This window comes from Equus caballus, chromosome 4, assembly GCF_041296265.1.
Source record: "Equus caballus isolate H_3958 breed thoroughbred chromosome 4, TB-T2T, whole genome shotgun sequence".
NCBI lineage: Eukaryota > Metazoa > Chordata > Mammalia > Perissodactyla > Equidae > Equus > Equus caballus.
Genome location: NC_091687.1, coordinates 49,663,627 through 49,685,270, shown reverse-complemented (window position 1 = coordinate 49,685,270; position 21,644 = coordinate 49,663,627). Strand labels below are relative to the sequence as shown.

The 21,644-nt window shown below is 37.2% G+C and overlaps 1 protein-coding gene across 1 annotated transcript in view; it reads right to left on the bottom strand.

Annotated features, from left to right (window-relative positions):
- Positions 1-4,835, bottom strand: part of SCIN (scinderin) — a 70,262-nt gene extending 65,427 nt beyond the window's left edge. Inside the window, exon 1 of the mRNA XM_001495118.7 lies at positions 4,424-4,835. Within this exon, the coding sequence (XP_001495168.2) occupies positions 4,424-4,622 (199 nt within the window). The 5' untranslated portion in view covers positions 4,623-4,835. The remainder of the gene's footprint in view (positions 1-4,423) is intronic.
- Positions 4,836-21,644: the final 16,809 nt, after the last annotated feature.

Here is a 21,644-nt window from a genome sequence, read left to right as displayed (position 1 = left end):
GACACTTCAAAACCCTTAGTACATCTGAGCTGTGTAAAAATCATAAGTCACTCTAGAAATAATAATAGCTAACATTTATACATTTATAGTACACTGGCTGTGGGCCAGACACTGTGCTAATGTTTTACATGGATGAACTCATTTAATCTTTAAGTAACTCCATGCAGCAGAAACTATTTTCTACCATATTACAACAGAAGAAATGGAGGCTTAGAGAGGCTGAGTAACTTCCCCAAGGTCATAAAGTCGACCTTACGTGCAACGTGACCCAGAGGCAAGCTTCTGTCACTCTGAAGCACAGGCTCTTAGAAGTTACAATACTAGTAGATATTATTTTATACTCAGACTCTCATTAGCAGTAAGATTTTGTGGTGATCGGGGTATGTTATTTGCCTCCATGGATACCTGATACATAACAGTCTAGACGCTATAACAATACTATAGTTCACCTGAAACCCCAAAGGAGAGTGTTCACCAAAGTTGAAGAAAGGAAATCAGTCGGTTCTATTAAAGAAAGAATTAGATTTCACAATTCCTCCCTTACTGTTAAAGGAAATCTGTGTAGCAGGTATCTTCTCAGGAAAAAAATCAGTAGCGAGAAGAGTATTTGACACGGTATCAATTTTGCGAACTCGTCGTCGTCAAAGGAAATTATTTAACACATATAAAAAAAACACATGCGATTTTGCAGTCCGAAAGGACTCTGGTGTCATTCTTCTGCCCACTTTCCCATCCATAAATGAGAATACTAATAGAGGCACAGACGTGGATTTGCATAGAGATGCTTTAAGAGGGAAACTTAAGTCAAGGTTAATATCAAAGTCTTAAGGATGATGTATTTGACATAAACATTTTTACTTGAGTACAAGTTTAAACCTGAATCCCTTTAGGTACACAGAAATGGACAGGCATGCAATTAACGAACGAACTGGAAGTAAGTTAATTAAACTATGCCATCATTTGTTGATGCTTATGTACTTTGCTAGGCCAGGGACAATCAGCATGAATAAATCAGTCTTCACTCTAAAGAGGTTGAAAAGTCTTAATGAAGCCAATACCAGCCTTTAAATGCGAAAACTAGAATCGAATTCAGTTGTATCATGATGAAATTCTAGCAAGTGTTCAGAAACTTATGAATTTTCTGTATGAATCCTGCTTACGACTTCATTTATTTTCCCAATGCCGATTTTACCAGTCTTTCATGTTATATTGTTTTTTGTTGTTATTTTATATTATGTTACATTATGTTATATTTGTAAGTATATTATATTTGTATATATGCTATAATCTTCCTGAAATTGTTTTGTGGATGTAATGATTTTACATATAAAACGTAGATTAAAAAAGAGGTTTAATAACTAGGCTAATCGAACATCCATTCATGATAAAAACTTTTCCCAAGTTAGGAATACAGGTGAACATCTTCAACTTGATAAATAACATCTATAAAAACGTACAGCTAACATAATTCCTTTTTTTTTTTTTTTTGGAGATTAGCCTTGAGCTAACATCTGCTGCCAATCCTCCTCTTTTTGCTGAGGAAGACTGACCCTGAGCTAACATCCATGCCCATCTTCCTCTACTTTATATGTGGGATGCCTGCTACAGCATGGCTTGACAAGTGGTGCACCGGTCTGCACCCAGGATCCAAACTGGCAAACCCAAGGCCGCTGAAGTAGAATGTGCAAACCTAACTGCTGTACCACTGGGCTGGCCCGCTAACATAATTCTTGATGGTGAAAGACTGAACACTTTTCCCCTAAGATCTGGAACAAGGCAAGAATGTCCACTCTCACTACACTTGCTCAACGTAAACATAGAAGTTCTAACTATTACAATAAGATAAGAAAAAAAAACTTACAGCTAGGATATACAACTATGTACTGGGGCCTTGGGAAAAAAAAAGAGGAAGATTGGCAACAGCTCAGGGCCAATCTCCCTCACCAAAAAAAGAAAAGAAAAGAAACATAGAGATGAGAAAGCAAGAAATAAAAATGTCTCTATATAGAGATGACAGGATTGTCTATAGAGAAAATCCTAAGGAATATACAAAAAAATTCCCAGAATAAGTGCATTCAACAAGATAGCAGGATAAAGATTAATCAATAACAAAAAGCAGTCTCATTTTTATAAGGAAACAATAACATGCAGAAATTGAAATTTAAAGCACAATACCATTTACAATCACTCCAAAGAAACTGAAATACTCAAGTATATATTTAACAAAACAGATATTTATATGCTATGTACTATGCTGATTTATATGCCAAAAATCACAAAATGGTGATGAAAGAATCAAAGACCACAATAAACATAAAGACAGAGTGTTCATGGATTGTAGGACTCAATATAACACAGCTGTCAATTTTTCCCAAACTGATCTATCAGCATAATGCTATTTCGGTCAACATCACAGCAAGGTTTACTATAGATTATACAAATTTACTATGAAATGTATATTAAAAAGCACAGGCACTAGAATAGCTAAAATAATCTTGACCAAGAAAAATAAGATAGGAGGTATAACTCTGTCTGATGTTAAGGTTTACTATATAGCTACAGTCACCAGGACAGTGTAGCATTGGTGGGAGGACAGACATAAATCAATAGAGCAAGTTTCCCTCAATGGTAACATTTTGTAAAACTATAGTATAGTTTAGTATACTACAGTATACTAAAGTATAATTATAATAGTATAATGCTATTACCTTTTATGAAAATGCTATTACATTTTTTGAAATTGGTGAGCACGAAATGAATAATTAAGAATTAACATGAATCTGTAAACCCTACAAAAGACAGTACTTAAAGAACTTATTTGGATAAGAAAGAACATACAGAATTAAAAAATTGTGTTCAAAGCCCTCTTGCAGTCTTCTGACAAAGTCGAACTCAACTGATGCCTACAGCAAGATAGGAAGTTTTCCACCTGTTAATTCACCAAAATGACAAATGCAGCATTTCAGACACTTTTATTCATTCCATATCCAAGTTCTGGAAAGAAAAACCAAGGTGAGGACATTATTCTATCTGGCATCATTCATTGGTGAACATGGTTATATATTAAGGTTTCAGCGTTTTCTGATATAAAATATAAATAGATTGCCATCTATTATAATAGGAGTAGCGACATCACACTAGGAAACCAAAATGCGTTTGGAACTCAGATTCAGCCTCCTCAGGCAAGCATAAAATTTTGATATCTAATGCTGTAATGAGAACAGTCCTTTTTCTCTCTCTCTGTATTGATCATTTGGAGTGTCTGCTCCAGATGTTCACTAACATTGAGAACAACACTTCTCAACGCTTTCTACCATTTTGTTTCTTAAAATCTCCTATTGTTAGGAATAAAAATGATGGCTTTCAGGGACTTCATAATGTGTATGTGTGTGTGGTTTTGTGTGTTTTCTCAATAAGGTCAGGAGTAAAACTAAAAATAAAAATACGCAAGTCCAGGGGAGGCAAGCTATTTTAAAAGACGGCAATAAGGCTCAGATAATGGGCACGTTGTTAGACAGTGTGCCCACTGGCACAGGATCTCACAGGGAGAGTGGGGAGGACATTCAGGATGTTTACCAGTAAAAGTAGAAGGTGGAAAAAGTAGAACACACAAGGCCCAGTGTCCTGAGAGCCTGGCGCCAGCGCAGCCCAAAATAATTACTACTGCTGAAGGAGCCGTTTTCTTCCACACTGCGTCCTTGTTCGAGTAAAAAATAACAAGTTTTTTAAAATGACTATTATAATAAAGCAACTCATTTAAGTAAATAAATATGCCATATAAGGATATTTATTTATATTGAAGGTCTCCGGCATCCTAATAAACAGGGATACCTATTGGCCAAGGCTGCAAGCAGCACAGTGTGGGCGGGATCCTGATATAAAGTGGCCCAGAACATTAATCGCCGCAATTAGCAGAGAAATACAAGGTGGTGGTGCCCAAGGGCAAAAAGTAAAAATAAATTAATTAGGAAAAAAAGGGGACGGCTTCTAGCCAGCTAGGGCGGATGCCCCCAAACTTGTTTGACTTCATCTCTCTGACGAGGAAACCAGGACTGAACTTGTCGGAAGGTGAGCGGGATTTGGCCAGCGCCAGGGTGCGCGGGGAGGCGGCCCTGGGCGGGAGTGCGGTTTGGAGACTGCAAACTGAAAGGGGCTAGAGGAGCCAGCCCCAAAATCCGGGAGCCGGGCACAACAAAGGTCAAACCCAGTGAGATAGGGCTGCTTCCGACTTCGCTGCGCCCGGCGTCTGCAGGAGCGGACTCCAAGGGAGAAGGTGGGCAGCCCGAAATGGTCTGCCCGGCGGGGACGCGACTGGGGTGATGGGTTTCCCACCCTCAACTCCAAACTGCAGATCTCAGCGCCCCCGCAGCGTCGCCCCTCCGAGACCTGGGCGCGTACGGTGCCGCTGCCAGCCGCGCCTTACCGAGCCAGAAGTGCAGGCGGTAGGTGAAGCCCCGGCTCGCCTTGGCGGTGTGCAGCACCAGGTAGGCATCCCCGACGTAGAAGTCGCCGTACAGGCTCTCGGGCACGGGCACCAGCTCCAGCTTCTCGATCCTCCAGACCTGCAGCCCCGCCTGCTTGCCGGCGCGGGCGAACTCCTCGTGGTACAGCCCCTGGGACATAGTTCCGGCACGCGATGCTCCTGGAAGAGGGCGCGGGACCTTAGTGACCTGGGACTCAGACTACACCGAGACCAGCAGGAGGAACCCTGTTCGCCGCGGCTTTATAGGGTTCGCCCTGCGGAGGGGCGGGGCCCCAAAGGGAGGGGCCCAGGCCGGAGTCGCTCCGGAGGAGGCGATCCGCTCCTTCCCGGAGGGCAGCGCTGAGTAACAACCTCCTACGCCGCTCTTGCAGGCGGGAGGGGAATCCCAATCTCAGAAATCGTGAGATATAGAGGGAATTTACAGAAACTCTTGGAAATGCCTCCTCCTAGGAAGAACATTTCCAGTGGCAACAGATGGAGGAGATTAACAATAAAATCTGTGATTGGTGCATCGATTTTTAAAAATTGACTGTCCAGGTAACAATCTTCTTAATTAATCATCAACGCCGTCATTTCATTGGCCCACCTCTTCCTTCGTGATGGCTGCAGTTTCTCTCTTAATCTTCCTAGCTTGAAAGTGCCATGAAAAACAGCATGTCAGGTTTCTTGGAAAGGATGGAAACTTCGAAGGCTGGCGGTCCTACCCGGGGAACAGAGCTCTGTAAGTCCCCAGGTGGTCAGGAGCTGTGGTTAAGTTCATTGCCACCTGCCTCCTTTGGCCAAGAAAGTTCCTGAAAAAACAACAGCCCTTCTCCTGGGGTTTTCTCAAGCTGGGCTATTTGTGACTGCGACGTTATGCTTGGCCTCCCTTGTGAGTTACCTATTACCTGGTTTCAAAGTGTTGATTTTCTCATTGTTCGCCCTACAGTTTTCGCTTTTGGAGCACTGGCAAAGCTCTGTAAAATACAAATGGAAGTTTACTCTTTATTTTGCATTTATTTAACCGAAGCTGATATGACAAAAGATTTTACTGTTATTGAAAAAGCAAATCGCTCACGATGTAAAGAGTAAGAAAGCTGATTTTTGTGCACGTACAGTTTCTGTCACTGTTCTGCCAAATTACAAGAGACCCCAGAAGGTCACTAATGATGTACAATTCGATTTTTTCCTTAATTCATTTATGTTTCTAAATAGATATTACATGACCACGGTAAAAAAAATTAAAAGTAGAAGGTGTTCAATAAAAATCTATCTCCATTTCACCTGCCACTCAGTTGCTTTCCCCAGAGGCAACTAAGTTACCAGTTTCTTATTTTTCCAGAGATATTTGATATTCTTTCATCTACAAGAATATAGGTAATATAGTAATTTTTATTTTCTAACAGACATGGTAACATACACACAGTACTCATAGAGCTGCCTCCTCTTACTGACCACATAGTATTCCATCTTATAAGTGTGCTGTAACTTATTTAATCTGACCAGGTTCACAGGCATTTAAATTTTGTCTATCTTTTGCTAGGACAGTGTTGCAAACAACGTTTTTTTAACATACTTTATTATGCACATGCATTAGCACTGTGAGATAAATTCCTAGAAATATGATTGCTAGAAGGATTGGAATTAAATGATTTTGATGATGGTGATGATAATGATGAAACCAGTCACTACCATTTATTGTTCTTCTGCCATGATGGGGCATGGCACAGATCGCCTTCATTCAATTCCTGTGTCCATCCTGGTTCTGAGGCTTTTGACAAGTCACCTAACTACCACTTGCCTCAGGTTCCTCATCTATAAAATGGGAAAATAATAGTATCCACCTTAAAAGACTGTTGTTTGGATTAAATGAGATGACACAAGCAAAGCGTTTGTGTCTGTTACGTAGAAAGTGCTCATTAACTATGAGCTTTTATTATGTGGTGGTGAGCTTGCTGTTAAGCCTCTCAGCCCTTCCCCGTCCTTCCCCACCTTGCAGTCTTCCCTTCAGGCCCACCTGCATGAGCTAAAGCAGCTGGGCTTTCCCATCCGCTAGCTTAGGGTTTGGTTGGGAATCAGAGGGAGAGAGGAAGGTGAGATCACAGTGTTTATTTCTTGGCTCCCTCCACCAAAGGTCACTGTACCTTTAAAGACAAATAACTCTATGTGACTTTTTCTCTCCTTGGGGGTTCCAGCACCTGTCCCCTCAGATGCACCATCCCTTTTGGTTTCTCTACCCTTCTACTTCTAAGTATAGCCTCTTAAACAGAATCTGGAATTTTCCTATTTTGTGTGTGTCATCTGTTACAGGTTGAGATCCTGATCAAGAAATATTTTTAACGACATTCTCGTTTTTGCCTCCTAACCCAAACAATGAAACATAGGCATGATAAGGCTCATTTTACACATGAGGAAATTGAGGCTTTGGAACTTGTCAAAGGTCACCCAGCAGGTGAGTGGACAAAGAGGAATTCAAGCCCACTGTGTCTAATTTAAAAGTACATAATCTGTACAGTTATTCTTTCAATCCAAATTATTTGGCCATGATTTCTCACATAGGTATACTTTATATTTTCATTTCCTTCAAATTGTCCTTAGAGAAACTTCTGATCTAGGGTGTTCCATGCAGCACCAAGAAGTTTAGTTTTAACTTTGTCACTGAGCTGTTGTATGTCTTGGTTTCTTACCTGTGAAGTGGAAATCTCTTCCTCCAGGGAAAAAAATGAGAACAGGTGATCTAGACTTAAGATAATTTAAAAATCAGAGTTATCACTTACATTCAGTTTCAGTTTTAGTGATCATTCTTTTCCCTTTAGAGAAAGAATTCCTTTTAGTGAAGAAACAAAAATAAAAGGAAATAATTTCCTTTTAGTGAAGAAATGAAAAGGAACTTTAGTATAGGTAAGGGAAATTTTCTCTTGCTTAGCCCAGGACTAGGGCAAGACAAGGGAGGCACCTGCTTGGGATGCAAAATTTACAGGGCACCAAAAAGGCTCAGTAATCAAGAGCAATACTATTTTAAGGCACTATTTTTAGAAAATCAAAATTAATGCAAAAAATCATGATAAAAACAAAAGTTGAAATAAGGCAGAATTGTTAATAGCGCTAAATGGGGCCATATTGGAGGCTGAGGCAAAGGAAAGATACTGATATTCCTTTACTTAAAATGTTGATATTTGGCTCATTTTTTACGTTAATTTTGATATTTAAAAAAGCATTGCATTAAAATATTATTGATTTTGATTACTGGTTGTTATTTTTGCCATCCCTCTTAAATTTTGTGCCTGAAGCAAGCACCTCCCACCTATCATCTAGTTCTGTCCTGGCTATGCAGCCTCCAAACTCAGATTTGCATCTTCCTGTTAGACCTAGCTGCCTACTTGATCTGCCAAGGTCAAGTTCAGTGTGTTCAAAACAATCTCATCATTCCTTCCAAACGTACTTCTCCTATTCTTCCTAATTTCAGTAACAATGTGTTTGAATTCTGACTCAGCACTCTCATTTTATCTCCACATTCAATCAACTAGGGTGCCCAGCATGTTTCTCTCACCCATCCCAGCTGCCTGCTCTCTTGCTATTTCTCTGATTCCCATCTTCAGGTGAGGCATGCAGTGGAGCCAAAATGAGCTGGTTTACAGTATGGGCTTGACCTAGGTTGAACCCAGGCTGCTGCCCTTTCCAGCTGATTGAGCTTGGACAAGTTACCTAACATTATTATACTGTCTTATTTTTCTTATCTGTGGAATGAGAATAATGATAGAAATTACTTCATAGGATTGTGATGAGTTTTAAATGGATAAATAAATCTAAACCTGCAATAGTGCCTGGCATACACTCAGTGACAGTAAACTCAACTGAGATTGATGAGTGGTTAATTCACTTCTCCAAATTCAATCCTATAAGAGTAATGTTTCCAAGTCTAGTTAAGACCAGACCGCCCATTTCCCAAACAACGAAAGTTGCTAAAACCAGGTGCCAATTTCCTTTCACTGCCTTTATTTTTTCTCTTTCTCTCATTTCCTAGGTTCTTAAAAGTAGATTATTTTCTCCCCTTAATGTTATCGCCCTTCCTCCACTATCTGCCTGTTGAATTTTTACCAATTCTTTAAGGTTTAACTAAAGATACACATCTTCATCATCATTATTGCCTTGGCTCCACTAAATTTCCACATGTCCCTAACGCTCTTCATATGCTCTTACATGATAGCACTTACCACACTCTGACGTGTGTTTTCTCTCACAAGGTTGTAGGCTCATTCAGAGACTGTGTCTCGTTGTTTTATTCCCTGACCTTATGGTAGTACATGCTGAAAAGTTGTGGTTGCATAGTTGATTTTGGATTAAATTACATTTTTTTTTAATCAATGTACTAATCCTGTCTCAGTCCAGGTAAACCAGCCAAGGCAAATATGTCTTTTACCAAGAGTTCTTCTAGAATGTTAATGCCTAAGGGGAAGTGCTGCATAGTTTAGTCCTTGAAATAAATAACAGCATTAAATAGTGTAATTGATTCATTGTGCAATTTATTGGAATGAGTTGGTTAAAAAAAAAAGTTGGCTTCAAGTGATCTTCACTTCCCAAGTCACAGGATCTTAGAGTTGAGAGGCATCTTATTTTATTTTATGCATCAGGACCACAGAACTGTTGAAATTAAGTACATGTGAAAGACAGCAAGTGCACTGTTTTCCAGGAGAGGAGTGTGCTATTTATTTGCTTTCCTTTCATTGTGAAAATTGAAAGACTGTAATTAAAGTTGCATTTCTTTTACTGGTAGTCCTGCTAAATTGTAATAACTTATGTTTGATTTACTAAATGATTTTAGGGTTTAAGCATAGAACCTGGAGTTAGAAGACTTGAGCGTTGTGAGGATTAAAAGAGATAATGTATGTCAAAGCCCTGAGAACACAATCAATAAACTCGGTTAATGATCAGCAAGGGCACTTAGCCCCAGCACTTATCAGAACTATGTGATTATTAACAGTGAAAGTGCACTCTAGGGAATTGTGTTTTCATCCTTCTTGTCCATACTAGACAAACTAGAACTAATTTTTTTAATTCATCTATTTTTTTTTTTTCTTTGAGGAAGATTAGCCCTGGGCTAACATCTGGTGCCAATCCCCCTCTTTTTGCTGAGAAAGACTGACCCTGAGCTAACATCCATGCCCATCTTCCTCTAGTTTATATGTGGGATGCCTGCCACAGCATGGCTTGCCAAGTGGTGCCACGTCTGCACCCGGGATCTGAACTGGTGAACCTGGGCTACCAAAGCGGAACGTGCAAGCTTAACCGCTGCGCCACCAAGCCGGCCCCCTATGTATTTTTTTTTAAAGCTCCAGTCAGGATCTAGGACTTTCCCTTTCACAAATCACTTCTTTTTAAATTATACGTAATACTGTAACTATAAAGGAATAGTCATGGCTTAATACTAAGGTGAGGGTTTTATTGGTCTGGAATGTCTGCTATTCTGATAAATAATGCACATTTTTTAAACCTGCTTACCACAGCAGGTTGATTCAGCTCTTTCTCGTTAATATTTTTATTATTTAAAAATCATTTATTTTATTTTTATTTTTATTACTTATGAAATAGCCAACTCCTGTGAAATCATCAAGAGAAGACATCATCACCACTTTAGGAGTTTACACATTAGAGATGCTTATGACCAAAAGAAACTGTTGAGGATCCAAGTTCTCATGGAGATTTATAATGATAATTTTCACTTTAAGCTTATGATTATGCAAATAGAGATTTAAAGAAATTTGGGGGCCTAACGAGTAGCACAAAGACAATTATTGGAGATGAATATAGTGATTCTAGTTCCATTATTTCCTGTATATTCTTTTAGCTTGTGTGCCAAAAAAAGTATCTTTAACTCAGGAAGCATTCCGCATGAATTGTAAAACCTGGGTTACTAATTTACTATTTTATTGCCATCTGATTTAAGTATGTGTAGAAAAATACTTGTTTTTATGACTCGAAATCTTGCTGTGTTACAAACTGTCATCAGAAAAACATTTAAATGATTGTTAAAGATAATGTGCTTTATGTTGCATTTATGTTGGCCTTTCTTTTTTTCTAGTTTCAAAGTTTATAGTAACCCAGGAAACATATTTACTTATCGAATCAAGGAAACAGCAAGAAAAACACAGCTTGGTGAGTACTTAAAGTAAGAGAAGGCAGGAAAACAGAGGAGAATGTTTCTTCCCCTTCAGCTATATTCCTGCTGATCGTCTTAATTACTATCCTCTTGCATTTAGGGCCTTCATTATGTGATTGCAATACTTAATTTTTAAAATAATGAAAAAATTGCAATATACATATTCCTTATCAATAAGGCAAAAAAGATAAAAGTGTCTCGTTTTCACTTAGAGATATAGCAAAATATTTATGAACAAAGCGACATAATGTCTGGGATTTACCTTGAAATACTCCACAAAGAAAGTGGAGGAGGGATGGATGAAAAGAAATTGGCAAAGTGATAATAATTGTTGATGTTGAGTGACAGGCATATAGGGCTTCACTATTCTCTTAGGCCAACTTTTGCGTAAGATAATAATAATAATTAAATTAAAATTAATAAAATTAACAAAAAATTTTCCTTAAAAAATAATACAGCTGGGCTTTGAGTGGTTTTAAAAATCATTTTGCTATAATTGCCTTCTGAACTATTTGTGAAATGAATAAAGCTCTGAGAGCTGCATGGCTGGAAACATTTGGAAGAGTTCAGGAGGCCAGTCCAAAAGGCCAGCTGCATTTGGGTTGATGGATGGCCTGACACATGTATCCCGTTTCTAAAGTAACTGGCAGATGTGGCTGCTTTTTCATATACGTGGTACTCATTGGTGAGTTTTCTTCCTCTCTGAGTTTGCGGGGGGCAGCTCCCGTCTACAGATGTTGCTTTCCCTCTCACTGAGCAATTTCCAAATTAAACTCTCAAGTAATGCATATCTATTTTAATCAAGTAACTTTCTTAAGAAGAGTAAGATGTTTTCTTTTCAATTTCCAAAAGATGGTACTGAGATGAGAACAATTGCCCAAAAGGAGATTAGCGATTAATGATTAAACATTAAAATACTAGCTGAGCATTAGTAACATTTATTTTGAAAGTTCATGATAATTTAAACATTTTAAATTATGCATACTGAAATCTGAAGGAGAGTGTTGAAAGGCTGATGAGAAGAATCTGGAGGTCCCTGCCAAGCAGGCTTTCCAATATGACGATATAACTAGCTGGCTTCCTTCCCTTGTCATAGCAAGTAAATTAAGCTCATTTTTTAGAGAAGGATCACATCTTTCAAAAGGTCGTCCGAAGGTTAACTTTCTTTTGTTATCTGGATGACCAGGGTAGATTTTCAATTTATATAGCCTTCAACTTTCCCTCTTGGAATTCTGAGACTAAAAGTGAATCTTTCCTACAGAAAAGTGCTCCGCCCATCTGTTGAGGGACGTTTAAAAGTTTCATGATGAAATTGACATAGAAAAGGTTTAAAGTTCTCGATAAAAGGAGAATAGTTTGAATATTTTAACTTTCTGTTTCAATCAGTGAAAACACTGAATGTTCCTCTACAGTCATTAAGAAAGTGTGGTTTATCTTTGCTTTAAGTTTTTAATGTTGTCTTAGAAAACATAGAAAAGGCATTCTTCAACTTAAAGAGAAGAATAAAAAAATCCTTCTCTGTGGGTGACAAATTCTGTAGATAAATGAATGAGTCAAATTCTTAAGCAGTTAAGGAGATAGAGTTTAGCAGAATTGGTTCTCCAGTGATAAAATTAGTGATAAAAGAGACACTTGAAAGCTGTTTCCTGCCCTTTGCATGCTTATAATTCTTAGAGGCACTGAGTATAGTAGTTAGGAATGTGAACTTTGCATTAAAAATAAAACTACCTGGTTTTGATTTCCAGATGCTCCATTTATAAGTAGTGTGGCCTGTGACAAATGAGTAACCTTCTCAGTCTCCCCCTCTGTAAAATGGTGATGACGAATAAATACTGAACACATATCTATGAAAACCTAGGCACATTGTTGTAAAGGTCAAATTAGATTGTGCATAAAATGTGCTAGAACACTTGTAGAATGTGCTCAACAAACAGTAGTTATTATTTACTCTGGGATAGCATTCACAATTAATTTAAAATATATAGCAATGAATACATACGACTGGCAAAATAATAGTTTTGCAAAGGAACTTTAGAAACGTATTTCTTGTACAGAACCAAGTAAAACTGGAGTGTATATCTGCACAGTTGAATGACTCCAAAAGTTGTTCTGAAATTCTCTGAAAGAGGCAAAGTTTTCTCATTGGAAGACTACTTTCTTTGAGTTTAAAATTGCATCTGGTTTGAATCAGTCTTGGAAATCACTGCTCTTTTTTTCTAGAAGAAGTGCTTTATAATCTCTATATAAACCTAATGATGACATCATTTTATTCTTTTTGGATAGTCACTTGATTGCTCAAAACTTTCACAAAGAGAAATATAAGCAGCAGGTTATAGCTGGGATTTTCCCAGTTGACTGTAAGAATGTGAGGAGGCCCATGTCTAGCTCATCATTGTACAACTGTGTGCAAGTGTAGAGCATTTCTCCTCACTGCTTTCAATTCTTAGTTATTCATATTCCCACTGACCTCAGAATTAAATCGATATTATTGTGGCTCCAATAAAAAGCTTCTCATCATACAAGTGCCAGTATTTTCTCTAAAAGCTATTTCTTATCTAATATGATGTTAATATTTTAAATTCTCTGACCCTCCATTTTATTTCACAGAGGTCTTAATTGCGAGGTCAAAGATAGAATTTAGCTACCCATTGTTGGAGAAGAAAAGGAGTCCCAGCCTTTAAAAAATGTACAAGTTGTCGCAAAATGCTCATGTGACTCAGAGAAGAGAATCTAGGATCCTTGGGATCCTGAGATCTTGACAAAACTAACCAGGCCATGTGTGCTGCTGTCCTCTTTCAGGCTGGACCTGTTCAGAGAATGTTAATGAAAAGTCTTAGAGATGCAAGTTCTGAAGACCAACTGTTGAAATCGGTTCCAGCTCTAACTACTACTGTGGGACTTGGGCAAATTGTTTGTAGTCTCTTTAAAAAGGGAGAATACTCATTTCCAGTTCATAGGATGGTTCTGGCGATTAGTTCAGTCAACCCATGTAAGGCTCTTAGGATAGTGCCTACCACAGGATAAGGGCCCAGTAGATATTAGCTATCATCATCATCATAATTATAAACACACAGACTAAAGCATGTATAGATATATATAAATACACATATCCACACACATACATATAAATATGCATTTAGGCACCAAAATAGTATGCCTTTTGGTTTTATCTTGTAATTTTTGCTTACAATGGACTACTCTTTCAGATAAACACATATAGATTTATTTCATTAAAAAATTGCTGTCTTCTAGCACATTATATTGATGTACTATTCTCATGCTGATGTATCTTTAGTTTTTCTTTCCAGACTTTTTGCTTTACAAATAATACTTAAAGCTATTGGTTTCTGTACATAACTTTGCATATGAATACCATTTTTTCTGAAAAATAGATTCCTAGAAGTGAAATCGATGGATCAAATTATATTTCTATTTTAAAAATGTGGTAGATACTTCTAAAGTATTCTCCAAGCATGTCATACCCATTTTCTACTTCTAAAAACTGTATAAGACTATCCATTTCCACAAATCCTAGCCAGCACTAAATGCTATCTATTTAATTATTGCACATCCAATGGGTATGAAATTGTATTGCCTTTGGTTTTATTTTTTTATTTTATTTCTTTTTAAAGATTTTATTTTTTTCCTTTTTCTCCCCAAAGCTCCCCGGTACATAGCTGTATATTCTTCGTTGTGGGTCCTTCTAGTTGTGGCATGTGAGACACTGCCTCAGCGTGGTTTGGTGAGCAGTGCCACGTCCGCACCCAGGATTCGAACCAACGAAACACTGGGCCTCCTGCAGCGGAGTGCGCAAACTTAACCACTCGGCCACGGGGCCAGCCCCTGCCTTTGGTTTTAATTGGCATTTCCTGCTAACGATGAAGCCGAGCATATTTCCTTATATTTTTTTGTCTGTGTATAGGTGTTCTATGACTTATATGTTCATATTATTTATATATGTATCTATTGTATGGTTTTTTCCTTATATGTCTTTAATCGTTATGTATATTAGGAATATTAATTTCTTGTCTCATATGTGTGTTTCAAATATTTTCTCCCACATGGTTGATGGTTGTCTAGACTTTTTCCTCTTTGAGTGGACCTTCCCACACTTAGCTTAAAATATTCTCTCATATTTTGTCTTCTAATAAATTTATAGATTTGTTTTTGCTTTTTAGATATTTAACCCACATATAAAATACTTTTGTGTTAGTGATTGTCAATATATAGCTTTATATATATTGAGTAGCCAATTTCCTCATAATTAAATAAATGTGAAATCAGAGATAGAAATTGAGAAGTGGATGGGACTTTAATGATTATTCAGTCCATAGTCCCATCTTGCTATTCAGATGACTCAGGCCTAACAAAAGAAAACCGAGTAATTTACTCCAGCACCTACGGTAATTTGATTTGAATGTTAAGGCTTGATGGCTGGTCTGAAATTGCTTCATTCAGCCAGAGCATCACATGGGCCTGGGTTAAGCAATTTGGCTGGTACTAGTTTCATGTTTAGCTTCCTCTTCTAGATATTTTTGCCCTTCTTTGAAATCATAGGCTTTTACAGCATTATTTTAAATAGATAGGGAGATTTTTTTTAATCCTTTTTCTTTTAAGATAACTTTTTTCTGAAGATCTAACTGAGAGAGTTTCTTCAACTTCTGGTTTGGCTCAACCCTTCTTCTGAAAATAATAAAGTTTAATTTTCCATCTATAAATGTCTATCAGACATGAAGATACTCAGTAGATCAGGCTTAGTTAGGAAAACATGCAATTTCATTCCTAGAACATATATATTGGGACACTTGACAAAAAATTTAAAGGGATAATCTGTGATACAAGTTTGTTTTTCAGAGGAATGATTTTAACTTGGTTTTAATTTTTGTTAGCATTACTTATTAGCATTTATTGTTTCTTTTCTACTTGTTAAAGTAATGCATATAAATTGAAGAAAATTTGGAAAATATATGAAAGTATAAGGAAAAATTATATTCTGACACAACTTTAAATATTTTCTAGTCTATATATACATATGTGATATTTTGAACAAAATAAATACCATATTCAATGTGATTTTTCTTGTTGAAATTTACTTTTATTATTTAAAGTAGTGGTTGAAAATTATGAGATTTAATGTTAAAATCTGGGACGACTTGTGGCAGCTCAGTTTATAATCTGCTCTATAATGTTCCTCCTAGGGAGAATGTATCCTCTCACATGATGTTAATTTTTCTTTTTCCTGAGGAAGAGTTACCCTGAGCTAACACCTGTTGGCAGTCTTCCCTTTTTTTTTTTTTGTACGTGAGCCACCACCATAGCATGGCCACTAACAGATGAGCGGTATGGTTCCATGTCTAGGAACCAAACCTGGCCGCTGAAGCAGAGCATGCTGAACTTTAATCACTAGGCCATCAGGGCTGGCCCTCACATGATTTTAATTTTTAAAACAGTTCTTAATTCTGAACCTTTATATTTTATTCCTTACTCTTTGAGAAAGCTAAGCAAGCATAATAGCCAAACTGTGAAAGAAAGTCATAACTCTAGAAAGGAAGCATAGTATTTTGCTTCAACAGGATGGGATGAAATGAATAAGCAATATATCAGATTCAAGTTATTGAGCAAATTTTCCCTGTGAGGGGACAAGTATTTGAAAAAAATAAAGAATACTAATGTAGCAAGTGGAGCTAAGAAAACCTAATGAACTGTTGTAGAATGTGTGCTTCTCGTTGTAGGAGATAAGTCAAAGTCAATACAGCAGTGAGTGGAGGTAAATGTATGGTTTTGAAAACAATATTTAGAAAGTAAAAAAGAATTAAATTATCTAAGCCTTTGTAGGGGAGGAAGAACTATTCCTCTACCCTCTAGGTTGTTCTGCGTGGCCTAAGAATTGAATTGACATGAGACAGAATAACAGGAGAAAATCAAACAAAGTTTAACAACCTGGATACATGGGAGAAACTCAGGAAAACTGAGTAACTCACCAAAATGACTGAAGCCACCACCTTAAATACCATCTTCAGCTGAAGACAAAGGAGGATATTGGGGGTAGTGGTTTTGGACTTCAGAGAGGAACAAGGCAGTTCACATGGAGATGGAAAAGCAAACATTTGTCTATCAAATTGATAGACAAATGTTTGCTTGGCCATCCATAGATGATGGGACCCAAGAGAGGACTTTGATCAAATGGGCCCTGCTGGGTTCTTCCCTGTCCACCACACCTAGTTCATATTATACTAGAGTTATCTATGGTGATAGCTCCTTCCTGGGGCAGGCCTTCTATCTTAAGTTCCTTTAGGTATTTGGGGGAAAGTGCAAGTTTCTTTCTGAGTCTTTTGTTTTTTAAAAATAAGCAAGCCAGCCAAAGAGACACATTTGGGGTGGTAAATTCTGATTCTCCACACCTTCAAATAAAGAAGATAGAAAATATTAACAGAAAAACAAAGAACAACAAAACATGAAACAAGGGGACAGTAAAGGTAACATCACTGAATGAAATGAAAGACAGAAATGTGATTTACAAAACTGAAAGCTACTTTTTAAAAAAAGATCGGTGAGCCAGACAGACATTTGGAAAACCAGATCATCAGTAAAAGAATGTGAATGAAAACAAACAAAACACAAAAAGAAGTAAGTGAAATAACTAAACATATAAAAAAAGCCATGTTGCGGGGCTGGCCCCGTGGCCGAGTGGTTAAGTTCGCGCGCTCCGCTGCAGGCGGCCCAGTGTTTCGTTGGTTCGAATCCTGGGCGCGGACATGGCACTGCTCATCAGACCACGCTGAGGCAGCATCCCACGTGCCACAACTAGAAGAACCCACAACGAAGAATACACAACTATGTACCGGGGGGGCTTTGGGGAGAAAAAGGAAAAAATAAAAAATCTTTAAAGCAGAAAAAAAAAAAAAAAGCCATGTTGCAACTTATCAAATTATGTCATAAATAATAATTTAACTGTACATTAGAAAGCCAAATTAAAAGGACAAACAGCATAAAAACGTAGAGTGCCAAAATTAGCAAAACATGAAAAAACAACTTGAATAGACTAATAGCTGCTAACTACATCGTATGACTAACTGAAAAATTTCTCTCTTAGAAAGCACCAGACAAGGAAAATTTTATAGGTAATTCCTACCACATATTCAAGGAATCATGCTAATCCCTAGTTTATACAAGTTGAACGAAAAAATAGGAAAAAAGACAAAAATGCCAAATTATTGTTATGAGGCCAGATTTTATTTCCCTTGGCTGCATTTTCTCAAGAAGATTTTTGCCTTTCAGAATCATTAAGCAAAGAACTTTCTCTTAGTTCCCTTTCTATTTCAATTTTCTATTTCCATTTCAGTTTAAGAGGTCTTCATAATTGTGCTTTGTGATAGTGAGAATCAGAATTAATCCCTTCTGCTTTCTACCTATCAAGTAAGAGCAGTTTACAAGCAAAACCTATAAAGTAGGGCTGAGAGAGAACAAAAGTGTTGAATTTTATTCCACTACAAAAAATTTAATATGAATAACTTTTCCCCCTTATTAATTTTTTAACTAGTGAAGAAATAGCATGTTTCTATAGTTACTCACAAAAACTGGTGTGGTTTTTTTTGGTATAGGTTCTTCCTATTCATTCTGCAAAACAGAAAAAAACTCTTCCAGTATAAAGAAAGAGTGATGAATCCTTAATTTTAATTTGCATAGCCAAAGCTTAGCTATTTAATAGAGATGAGTTGGAAGATTTAATTTTGAAGTTATCCCTGGCATATAGCATAGTGGTTAATAGCTCAGGCTTTGCAGTTAAGAAGCCTGCATTACTGCTTAGTTACTAACTATGCTGTGATGGTGTTAGAACAGTTCAATTATAATTTAAAGTAAAGAATCTTCAGCTAAAAACTTAAGCAACATAATATATATGATTGACAAAATTGTCTTTAAAACAACTTTTTAAAAACAAATTTATTGTACTAAGTGACGTAATGCTGTAGAAAGATTCTATTTGCTATCATTTAACGTCCTGAGATCCAATGAAAAAGACTAAAATTTCTGGTTGGAAATGTTAAGAAAAATGACCCAAAACTTGGAAATAAGGCTAAAGAAGTACAGTGTGACCTGTCAGCATCCTCCTGGGGCAATGTTTAACAAGCCCATTCGATATCTAAATATCTGATATTTAAATATCTAAAGCTACACCGTCTAACATGCTGGCCACCTTTTATCTCTCTGTCTGTGGTTACGGAACACTTGAAATGTGGCTAGTTGGAATTGAGATGTGCTGTAAGCGTAAAATGGACACCAGATTTTGAAGACTTAGTATGAAAAAAGAATGTAAACTATCTCATTCATAATTTGTTATATTACATGTTAAATTGATAATATTCCTGATATATTGGATTAAATAAGTTTATTATTAAAATTACTTTTACTTTTTCTTTTTTTTAATGTGCCTACTGGAAAATTTAAAATTATATAGCTGGCTGGTATTTTATCTTTCTTGGACAGTGCTGAGCTAGAGAACATAGCCTTGTATGACTCACTATTTACTATTAATTAAGGCCTGGACTCTGTGAAGTTACATGTTAACTGGTAGATTTAGTTCCATTGAGGATGTAAATGATTTCTCTCTCATAGAAACCTTTGTCCCACAGGTTTTGTCTTTATTGTCCTGAAGGATAGAAAGCAGTTTTATAAATAAACTAAGAATCTTATTACAACATTTTTTAAATGTGTGTATAAATGTCCAGAATCTCAAAATGGTCTTTTAACCAGCTTTGCCATCTTTTTAATTCCCTCATTAATGAGTTAGTAAGCCTTTGCCATATGTTCACTCTAGTGGATTTAATAAGCATGGTTTAGAAGAGTTCATTTCCAACTAATTTTGTACATCAAGGAAAGTTTTGTAACTTTCTGAAAATTATACTTTGACGGAAAAAAGTTCCTATTATGTTGTAAAATCTTTGAATTAGCTTGTCTTTTACTGCCCTTCTTCTGTAAGCTGATTGCAAGATATTTTTCTTAAAATTCAGCTATGATATAATTTGATATTTTTCTGAAAGTCACTTTACAAAGCACAATTCACAAACAACTTACAAAGAAAAATATAACTAGAAGTTTATAGCATAACCTTTATCCACTGTCTGCAGAGATGGGAACACAGATATCATAGATGTTTATGTTGATTAGACCATTTCTCTCATGCAGCTTTGAGCAGTTAATCATTAATGTTCAAGCAAACCTTAATGTCAAGTGCCTATTTGTCTGGCACTGATGAAAAGACTTACCAATCATTTAAGCACAAGCATTTTCCCTAAAAACTTCATTTCTTACTTCATGGGATGATATTTTCATTTCTAGTGCAATGAATAAGAATCTTAAAAGTTTAACGTCTCTGACAGATGCAAAGCAGTGTAACTGCATACTACTCCACAAAGGTATTAATTTAGAAATCAAAGCTGGATTTCACCTCCTTTAAGCTACAAGAGAAGAGATAAATAGAATATATGCATAACCCAGTACTCTTCAACCGTTCGCAGATAACTTTATTTTCATTGGCTCCTAAGAGTGGAATCTATAACCAGGTCAAGTGTGCCTTACGCGGCTCTCAGACTATTCCAGTGAAGTCATTCATTCAATAAATATTTAATAAGCACCCACTATGCATCAGCTACTCTACTTGGCACTGGGACATAACAGTGAGCACACTGACAAATTCCCTGCCTTCATGAAGCTTCTCTGTGAGTAGGAAGACCTCAAGTGGCTGAAGAAGAATAAATAAGGAGAGTAGTAGAAGATGAGAGCAGAGAAGTAATCAGTACCGGATAGCAAAGAAATATGTAAGATATTGAAAGAACTTTGGCTTAAGATGTAAAGACACTGAAGAATTTTGAGAAAAGGAATGATGTGATAGGAATTGCATTTTACAAGAGTCAAAAAACTCTACTGTTGTGTTAAGAATAGACTGAGGTGGAGGTGGGGCTCTGGGGGACCTCCAGATAGGAGGCTATTGCAATAATTCAGGCAAGAGATGATGGGGATTGAACCAGGGTATTTACTAGAAGTGGTTAAAGTAGTTGGGTTCATGGTAAAAGATAAAGTAAAAAAGAACTAGATTTGCTGACGTAGGGTGTAAAATAAAGAAGAGACAAGCATGACTCCGTTTTTATTTTTATTTTTTGCTTGAGCAAATGGAAGAATGAAGTTGCTCTTTAATGAGATTGGCAAGACTGTGAGAGGACTGAGGAAGAGCCTTAGGGCTGAGTTTTGGATATGGTAAGTCTGAGAGAACTGCTATACATCATGGGGAGATGTAGATTAGGTTGTCATACGTAAGAGTCTAAGAATCTGGAGTTCAGGAGAGATGCCAGGGCTAGGAATATACATTAGGAACTCTTAGGCACGTAGGTGACATTTAAACCAACAAGAATCAATGAGATCATCAAAGAATGTGCATAGATAGGAAAGAGACGAGAGCCAAGAACCGAGCCATGGAGCATTCCAACCTTTCTACCCACATGTCCTGAGTAAATCTAATGTATTTAATCCAGTATTTGCCACATTTACTTTTCTGAAGAATACATTTCCTTTTCACAGATCACCTATGAGACTTCCAAGGAACTTGAATTATGCAAAACATCCTTTGGGAAATGATATAACTCATTGCCTCATCTTTCCACTAAATGTTGCGTATGTAAACAGAGCTATTAAATCCTTACTTGACTTCATTCTAATTAGTTTTCATAGTGAAGTTGGAAAGAAGATAGGAGAATTCATTTGATAAAAATGTCAGTGGCATAAGGCTCTCCTCCCTTTTAGTTTTCTATTTAAAATGGTAATTATCAGGGCTGGCCCGGTGGCACAGTGGTTGAGTTCACACATTCCGCTTTGGCGGCCCGGGGTTCACCGGTTCAGATCCCGGATGTGGACATGGTACCACTTGGCAAGCCATGCTGTGGTAGACGTCCCACGTATAAAGTAGAGGAAGATGGGCATGGATGTTAGCTCAGGGCCAGTCTTCCTCAGCCAAAAAAAAGAGGATTGGCAGCA